The following is a 9,612-nucleotide window of genomic DNA, read 5'->3' on the forward strand; positions in this document are numbered from 1 at the left end:
TATATATAAAATCTATGAATAAAATAATAACAATAAAATATTTATAATTAATATTAATTATTAAATAATCAAATTATTCTAAAAATAATAGTATAATAGTATCTCAATGATGCTAAAATACACTAGTCCCATTATAGCCACTAGTTTTACATATAAATTTTTGACAACGTTTAATTTAATTTAATTTAATTTAATTTTAAACAAATAAAACAAAATGTTAAAAACTTTTTAAAAGACATTTGGATATATTAGAACTGTAACAAGTAAAATAAATGAATAAAATAAAATAAATGAATAAAATCTGCGTTATTCAACAAACAATGTTTGAATATTTCATTTTGAACTAAAATGTTATTTTCGTCGAGTAAAATTTTAGCCAGAGCAAAACTGACTAAAATTAATGTATATGACATGATCGTGTGTATGATTTAGTAAAATTTAAAGGGTATTTTCATCAAAAGACAAAAAGAAAAAAAGTGTAAAAATGAACTCACTTGTTTGTGTAGGGTGCGCTGCTTGGATTCTGGACTGTCCCCTTTGGAGGACGACGACTGCTGTCTCAGTCTGGTGCCGCTGCTTGGCCAATCAGGAGATGATGACATCATACTTCCACTGGAGGGGCGGGGGTACGGTGTGGTGTTGAGCATGTTGGGCGGAGTGCGGCCCCTTGTGACGGCTGGAGGAGGCTGGTCTATCCGGCGCTGCGGCCCCGCGCTGTTCTGGCGTGGTACGTTGGCTTGGTGTTGGGGCTCCGTGAGGGACAGCTGTCTGCGGGTGAACTCTCCAGAACACCGAATGAACTCGTCCCCGCCGCTGGCCCCCGTGCTGGACTGGCTCAGGAATGGGTGCTTTGACCCCGCGGTAGCTGCTTCCTCTGCATTACTCTGGGAGCTGATGGAGCTCTGGCATTCAGATCCCGAATCGGCCACCGCACGGGGCAATCCGGCGGCCATCTGGTACACGGGGTTCTGGAACGAGAGCGGGGCGAGCAGCTGGGACCTCCCCGGGGCGGTTTCTGTGCTCGGTGTGGTGGGGGTCTGACCTGCCCTCCTCAGAGTCGGACCGCTGGGCGTGTTGCCCTTAGCGGTGCGGGTGGTCCACACTCCTGTGCCCTGGCCCACAGAGGTCTGGCTGTCATTGATGGGGTCGCTGAAGGAGGTGTTGGGAGCGCTCTCGAGAGAACGACTGTCCTGCAGGTCCACCATTGACAAGCTCTTGCTGCCGTTGGGGATCTGAACATCTGGCTCGTTGGCCTCCGAGTAACTGGAGCTGCGGGCAGGCGACGGCTGGATCACAGAATTCTTCGTTACGAAAAACAAATCCTTGTTTTCGGGGGTCGGTGAGGGCAGCCGAGTGAAATCCACCAACCTGTCCAAGTGGCAACGGGACAAAATGAAAATCACAGCTGTCCTTTAATTCAAATCAAACTCATTGTTTGCCAATCCAGCTCATTTGCATGGCTAATGGATGTGTGTGTGTGTGTGCTGATGTGACAGATCACAGTCCTAACACTGTACTTTGACAAAACATGCAAACTAAGTCTCATGACAGAAAAAAGCTACAATAAAATATGTCTTTGATTACTGTGCTAGAGAATAAACCACCCTGAAGAAAAGGAAAGTATGAACAATGTCTTGTTTTGGTGCTCTTTAGTCAAAACAAATCTGTTTCTAATGGAGAAACTGGCCATGTTAACTGCATGCATTATATTGCCAGTTTCTATATTTACACTATCGTTCAAAGTCTGGGTCAGTAAGATTTTGTTTGGAGATAAATTAATACTTTAATTCAGCACTGTGTGCAAATTTTACAAAAGATTTCTTTTTTAAATAAATTCTGTTCTTTTGAACTTTCTTTTAAGCAAAGAATCCTGAAAACAATGTATAATGGCTTTCTGAAAAATATTAGGTGTATTAACTGTTTCAACATATTAAAATAATAATAATAACTGTTTTCAGCACTGATAATAATACAATACAATAATACATTTTTTATCTTGAGCACCAAATCAGTATATTAGAATGATTTCTGAAGGATCATGTGACACTGAAGACTGGAGTAATGATGCTGAAAATTCAGCTTTGCATCATAGGAATAAATTACATTTTAAAATGTTTTACAATAGGAAACTGTTCTTTGAATTTTAATCATATTCCACAATATTACTGTTTTACTGTATTTTTGCCAAGCATAAGAGACCTCTTTGAAAAACATAAAAAAATCATAAAGACCCAAAACTTTTAAACAGTACTGTACATTCATGCATATTCGACAGATGCTTTGATTCAAAGCGACTGACTGTGCATTCAAACAGTATGCATGTTTCTAATAGAACTGAACCCATGACCCTGACGTTGCTATTACTGTGCTCTTCCAGCTGAGAAAATTAATGCAACAGAGATAGTTAGTAAATAGGTAGTAAAAGATCTGAAAACTAACTATTAAAACGCGAAGATATTTTCAGATGAAAGTAATCTTCTTTGAAAGCACTTGGTGATCAGTAGAGCAGCAAGAGAAGATATGGCATTTTATAAGAGCCTTGCTTGGGACACATTTTACACCTTAATTTTTACCGTATTCCACAACAGAATGATAAAGATTTTACTAGCTTGCAGTTTTCCCTCTCAGCTTAATTTGCATTTCACAGTGTCGTGTTTAAGACTCCCACCTAAATATATGAGTGCTTTAAAGGTATTTCCCTCATTTCACAGACTGCCACAGTAAATAGCCATCAACTCACATAGATCACATCCCAGAGCCCACAGAATTAGAATTCTTTGGAGATTTTTTTTTTTTAAGTTTTCACTTTTTTAAAGCATTTTCAGTTTATCGGTTCCTCAGTTAGAAGCATAAGTAATGCAAAACAAGACTAGTATTTTAGCTTTCCAGTTAAATTAGATATTTCTTATTACTTTTGGAAGGACATTAATCTGCAATCTAGACTAGGATGAAACTGAAAAGTCTGGCCTTGATTTACCCTGTGATTTCACTGTCCATGACCATTTTCTGCAGACCGGTAGACAGGCTGCTGCTGGGTAGAGTGGGGGAGCCCACACGCTCGGTGGGAGACGCCATGGGGGCTCCGGTGGGGTTCGTCAGGGCCGAATTCACGTCCCGCAGGATCCGTGCTAAAGGACCCAGCTTAGTGATAGTACTCTACAACACAATACAGAACTGTGAATGACTGAATTCAAACTTGATAGAGCATTGTTAACTCACTCTGTTGAGTAGAAGCAATATATTACAACAGAAAAAACACTTAAAATAAATATTAGCTTGTTATTCCAGTACAGTTTGAAGCAGACAAGAGAGGCTGTGCTTTACAGTGATTTTAATATGTTAAATGGGTGCTGTTAGGTTGAACACAGGTGGAATGTGAATCCTAATGACCAAATTGGTCAGTTGGTGTAAATCCGTACATTTCTATTGATGGTGCACATTTCAGCCTAACAGCAATCTGAATTTTAAAATTGTAACTATTTTATGGTTTCTAGTAACTTGGTGTACATTTTGTCTAATAAATCTGGCATTGTGTACTACAACGATTGTTGGCTGTTTGATGTATTGCTTTTATCCAAAGTCGCTTTGGATGAAAGTGTCTGCTTAATGCATAAATGTAAATGCAAATATCAGCTATTTCACATTTGAGATCACTAGCTTTGATTGTGGCTCATCCAGTCAGATTTTAGAGCCAGTATTGTCTGTATTTTATCTGAAATAAAAATCCATTCTCCTCAGATAATCACTTGATAAACTAAATTGAGCTTTTTGTAATTTTTCAGAATCTACTAGCTATTTTTTTTTTACCTCAAATTACACTGAGATGTGATAGTAAGATTTTCTGTGAGAAAATGATATTTGTTCAATCGCAGACATTCACCTGATCGAGTTGTGAAACGGCTTCTGACAGGAGAGAATGGAGAGTGGAGAGTTCACGGCCCAGGTCAACATAACCCTCGAAGCCTGCTGTGTTTGAGATGGTCTCTGGGTTGGAGATTTCCAGGAGGAAGCGCTGCATGTTGGTCCATTCGTGCTCCAAAAACTGGTTCATGAAGGACATGTACTCCTCCTTACTGCCAAACCTACAACATAAAACACAGTAAATACAGTTTGCTCTGATGAAAATGTACCATCCACAACAGTTTATCAGTATGTTTACATAACTAACTGCAACCACAGAAGTATAATGCATTAAAACTCATGATCAACATCAAATTTCATTGTCATTTCAGTATCATATCATATGTTATAGCTTAATGATGTAACTTTTTGATGATAACTAAATATGTAGTTGATCACAAAGTACAAAATAGATTAGGAAAACTTGGACGCCGGGTATATTCAAAGCGCCGCCATTACTGTCTAGAGTGCGTGGAATGGTGCGCTGTGATTGGTTGTTACAGTTTACAGTGCGTGGAATGGTGCACTGTGATTGGTTGAGCGGATATATCGCATTCTGGCGTTTGTTGCGGTTTGGAAAAAAAGGGATGAAACCATGACATAATAACTCGGCGGATATCGCATTTTGCTTAAAATTAAAAATTTACTTTTCAATACCGACCAGATACAATATTGATTTTGGCGGAAACACAATTTTTTTTAAAATGGCGTTTATCGCGTTTGGGAACCAAACTCTTCATATACTGTATATATACGGTATATATCCTTTATTTGCATGAACAAATATACTCACTTGGTGAAGTTGGCGAGGTTTTGTGTCACTTTGGCGATAAGCGTAAGTGTCCGGGCGGTGCGGTCGTCTGGATATTCCTGCATGAGGCTGAAGAGTGAGGGCGACATGATGGCAGGACACAGGAAGCGCAGGAAAAGAGATGCGCTGATCAGGCGTTCGCTGATGTCCGGTCGTCCTCGGTTGCTGCACTCCTGCCTCCAGAATGCAAACACTTCCTTGAGCTCCCGAGGAAACACGCTGGAGTGAAAACACAACAAAGTGATTTGAGCAGAAACCATCAGAGCGAACACCACATTTTTATTACAGCTAAAAATATCAGTATACAGGTCTGGAACAACATGAGGGTGAGTAAATGATGACTTCAAACAAGCGAGCTGAAATCTTGTCTAGCACTGCTGAGTAACTGTTTAGTAACAAACAGGCCCAAAAACAACAACACTCCCACTCAGTTCTGCATTCCCACATCGAGTCACAGTCACCGTGTGCATTTAATTAAGTGTTAACATCACGGGATGACATCCTCTCCCACAACACTATTACTGCTACACCCTTTAACCGTTACGCCCGCCTTCAATTTTCACATCAGCGCCGTAAGGACGTCCCCTGCTGCGGCCTCTAGCTCACCACAATCTGCTGTTTAAGTTGCTCTTTTTAAGACAGGGAGACATAAAAAATGGTGCATAACAAAACCGTGGCAGAGTTAGACACAACTTATCAAGATTCTGTTTAAGATACTCCTCAAAGGGAGAAAAATTACATTCCCCTGATAGAATATCTTGCACTAGGCCATTGCAGGAGGGAGTAATTTCATATCTCAGCATGCTTTTGCAGATACGTAGGTGATGATTAAGGAACAGCACAGTCTCTATGAGGACAGATGGAGACCTCTCACTTCCTATTAATCTTACTATGCCAGGCATCATAGGCTTTTTGGAGAAATTACAAAATTGCTAATCCAGGATCTGCCTAGAAATAATTTAAAAGCTTCGCAAGTCATAATATTCTTGCATGTTTTTTGTAAGCATTTACATTTATGCATTTGATAGATGCTTATTATACAAAATGACTTACATTGCATTCAAGGTATATATATATATATATTATCAGTTCCTTGACTGCCTGAGATTCAAACCATGACCTAAACAGTGCCTATTATTAATATATATATACAGTATCTCACAAAAGTGAGTACACCCCTCACATTTTTGTAAATATTTTATTATATATTTTCATGTGACAACACTGAAGAAATTACACTTTGCTACAATGTAAAGTAGTGAGTGTACAGCTTGTATAACAGTGTAAATTTGCTGTCCCCTCAAAATAACTCAACACACAGCCATTAATGTCTAAACCGCTGGCCACAAAAGTGAGTACACCCCTAAGTGAAAATGTCCAAATTGGGCCCAAAGTGTCAATATTTTGTGCGCCCACCATTATTTTCCAGCACTGCCTTAACCCTCTTGGGCATGGAGTTCACCAGAGCTTCACAGGTTGCCACTGGAGTCCTCTTCCACTCCTCCATGACGACATCACGGAGCTGGTGGATGTTAGAGACCTAGCGCTCCTCCACCTTCCTTTTGAGGATGCCCATGCTTGGCCAATCCATCACCTTTACCCTCAGCTTCTTTAGCAAGGCAGTGGTCGTCTTGGAGGTGTGTTTGGGGTCGTTATCATGTTGGAATACTGCCCTGCGGCCCAGTCTCCGAAGGGAGATCTATCTATCTATCTATCTATCTATATATCTATCTATCTTCATATATTACATATAATACACTATACATTTTAATGTAATTTTTTTATTTTTTATTTAATAATCATTTTAATATACAGTATAAATATATTTCTATTGCATATAAAATAAAGACTGTTTAAGAATATTTCACTCACTCACACACTCACACACACACACACACACACATATCGCTGGAAACTTACTGATACAAAAATTATAATTCAACTTTATTTGGAGTACTACATGTGCACAATGCACGTTTCTTAATATTAAACTAAAATGTGTTTTAACATCACTATTGCTGAGGATTGTATGATCTTTGAATAATATCAGTCTTTAAACGCAAGACATTTAAAGTGTACCTAAAGTATACTTGCAATAGTTCCACTTTAGCACAATCAAATATACTTAAGTATATCTTTAGTTAGAATTCAGCACTACTTCTGTACAATTAAAGTGCATTAAGTAAAACATTAGTAGTTCCAATTTAGCAGACTTTAAGTACACCAGTTTAGTATACCAAAAGTACAATTGCAGGGTATTTTTATTAAGTACATAAATATGTAAATGTATCTGTAGTATACTTAGCATGAAATAAATGTAATTCAAATTTGTGTGTATTTATTTTTCACTAAGGATGTTTCCAATAAAAAGAAAATTTCCATAAATCTGTCTAGGCCAGGCAGTTGAGATGAGCTGTGTGCATACACTGATATGAGCAGTGAATCTGATGGCATTACCAGTAAGAATTGATGATCTTGCAGAAAGCCAGCTCACAGCACATCTTGAGGTTGCTCTGGTGCTCATGCAGGTCACTGGAGGAGCACTTAGACGGATCCACCTCGCAGTTCTCGTCTGACTCATACAGGGCTTTGATGAACTCGCCTGGGACGAATAAAAGTAAACAATGCGGAAACCTCATTTAGCACAGACAGCGTGCAGCCTTCTGCAGAACTGTACTGCTGCTTATATGTTACAGTTACACAGGTTGAACAAAGGCATGATTAACATTAGGAATTAATATTACTTTTGCAAAAATATTTTTAAAAATGTACTCATGAGATGAGATGCCTAACAAGGGCTGATTATTTTACAGTTCAAAATAAACACCATCTTTGAAGAATTTGCAGTAAATGTTTAGACACATTTCAATTACATCACTTGAATCAACTGAAAATGTATCACTGGCATATCATTCTGTAAGACAATAAATTGATCAAAGAAAGATTTGGTTTCATTTCGTAAGGCACAAAAATGAACTGCAACTGAAACTATGCTATATGTAAACTGCATCACTTTCTCAGAGACTAAACTTTTGAAAGTATTTTCCCAGCATCAAACAAACTCTTTTGGGGGAAACCAAGCCTAAAGCTTCCCCTCCTCACTTAATTTTGCTCCCATATGCGACTTGATATCTTAAATAATTGAACAGAACTTCAAAAACACAGACTACACACACAAAAAAGCAGTAAATTATTGATTATATATTCTCACAAGCATATTTGATGGTCTGCAGAAATTGTAAAGAAAGTATTGCACTGCTTTGATTTGAATGACAATTTTCACAGAGACGTATACACAAAGTCAGTATGTTTTCTTTACCTAAAGCATCCTGAAGGTACTTCTGTCCCACTAGTTTCAGGTACTCCTCTATAGCTTTAGTAGCCAGTGTGTTCTCACGGAATATGAGATGCTCATTGTCTCCGCACCGATCCACCTCAGACATCATCAGATCTGTCAGAAAGTCCTGAGGGAGACAAAACATTAAGAAGTCTTTATTGATGAGCAGAATTCCTAGAGATAGACTTTAACTGCTTGAAACCTTAGTTTAAATTATAAATGCTTTCCCTTGACTCTCATTTGTCAGATAACAAAGTTTCACCCAAACTCATCGGTCGAGCAACTGTTGCTATATCTGACTGATTGGGATGCTTAGACAAACACATCAATGTTTTGAGAAAGTTTTCATACCTTATCAGATAATTCAACTACATTTATAGTTGTTTTTGCATATAAAACTGACAAAAATGGCACACAAATCATGCTGGCTTTAGAACACACACAAAAAAAAAACTCAAAGGAAAAGGCTGTTTTTGTGTCTACTGTGCAGCTTCTGGTCTGTTTCCTCCTTTCTTTCCCCATCTGCCCATCTTTGATCACTCTGTTTTTGAAGTCCTACATTTGATTCCGAACCATCCAGAACCGTGTGTCTGACTGGATGACCTGGAAAACAGCAAATGCATCTGATGGGCCGAATTTTTATTTGGAGTCCAGGAGACACACAGCAGCTCCAGTCAGGACGTGTTCCAGATTGAGACGGTTATGGATATCCAGCAGGGGAGATGACTCATACACAGTGATAGCGTATTGATCGTGGGATAATGGACATTGTATAGTTCAGCGAGGTCTTGTTGTAATATTATTTGCCTCACTTCCTGTTTTTCCTCTCTCATGATGCGTATCTCATGTCTCGGCTCCGCCTTCACTGCATCAGTATCGGTTTCAGCTGAGCACATCCAAGACCTCAGAAGCCCACGAGTAAACATGCTAATGATTTGTTCTCATGTGGCCCCTGTGAGAGGTCTTTTATAGTCTATAGGCTTAATTTACATTCAGAGCTCCAAAACGTACAAAAAGCAAGATAAAAGAAGACTTGTGCACTATACTTAAAAACTCGTAAAACCATCTAATATCTTAAGATAATTTTAATTGTTACTAGTTGAACATTTTAGATGATCAAGATCAAGTTTAAAGATTTCAGAGCTATGCCTGTTGGAAAGATCTTAAGTGAATAATGACAGCATCTGCACTTTTTCTTTTGCACAGAGAGAAAAAAAAACATTCTTGAATGTAATTACAGGAAGTGTAATTTACTTAAAGGGGTGGTTCACTGGTTTTTTTCTAGGCTTGATTGTGTTTATGGGGTGCAGTCTAACGTGTGTTAATGCTTCGTTTTAAAAAAAAAAAAACCCACATTATTTTTCACATAATTTACCTTTATTCCACACCGCTCTGTCCCTTCTCTGAGAAACGGGCTGATCTTTTCCTGTTTTTATGAAGCCCCTCCCTCAGAAATAGGCGTTGGGCTCTGATTGGTTAGCTAGCCCAGTGTGTTGTGATTGGCTAAACCGCCTCTACTGCGCATCTAAAAACGTCCCGCCCCTCACCTCAGCGGCATGTACTC

At 38.8% G+C, this 9,612-nt stretch overlaps 1 protein-coding gene across 8 annotated transcripts in view; it reads right to left on the reverse strand.

The window, feature by feature from the left end:
- The window catches only part of LOC107725315 (disabled homolog 2-interacting protein-like), a 104,693-nt gene that overhangs the window by 8,627 nt on the left and 86,454 nt on the right, over positions 1–9,612 (reverse strand). For all 8 annotated transcript variants that reach the window (XM_016534541.1, XM_016534542.1, XM_016534540.1 and 5 more), the window contains 6 exons: positions 8,031–8,175; positions 7,169–7,313; positions 4,694–4,930; positions 3,881–4,082; positions 2,978–3,156; positions 495–1,368 (listed from right to left, as the gene is read on the reverse strand). In XM_016534541.1, coding sequence (XP_016390027.1) covers positions 495–1,368; positions 2,978–3,156; positions 3,881–4,082; positions 4,694–4,930; positions 7,169–7,313; positions 8,031–8,175 — 1,782 coding nt within the window. The remainder of the gene's footprint in view (positions 1–494; positions 1,369–2,977; positions 3,157–3,880; positions 4,083–4,693; positions 4,931–7,168; positions 7,314–8,030; positions 8,176–9,612) is intronic.

Source organism: Sinocyclocheilus rhinocerous, unplaced genomic scaffold (assembly GCF_001515625.1).
Source record: "Sinocyclocheilus rhinocerous isolate Xijiao unplaced genomic scaffold, SAMN03320098_v1.1 scaffold785, whole genome shotgun sequence".
Lineage (NCBI taxonomy): Eukaryota > Metazoa > Chordata > Actinopteri > Cypriniformes > Cyprinidae > Sinocyclocheilus > Sinocyclocheilus rhinocerous.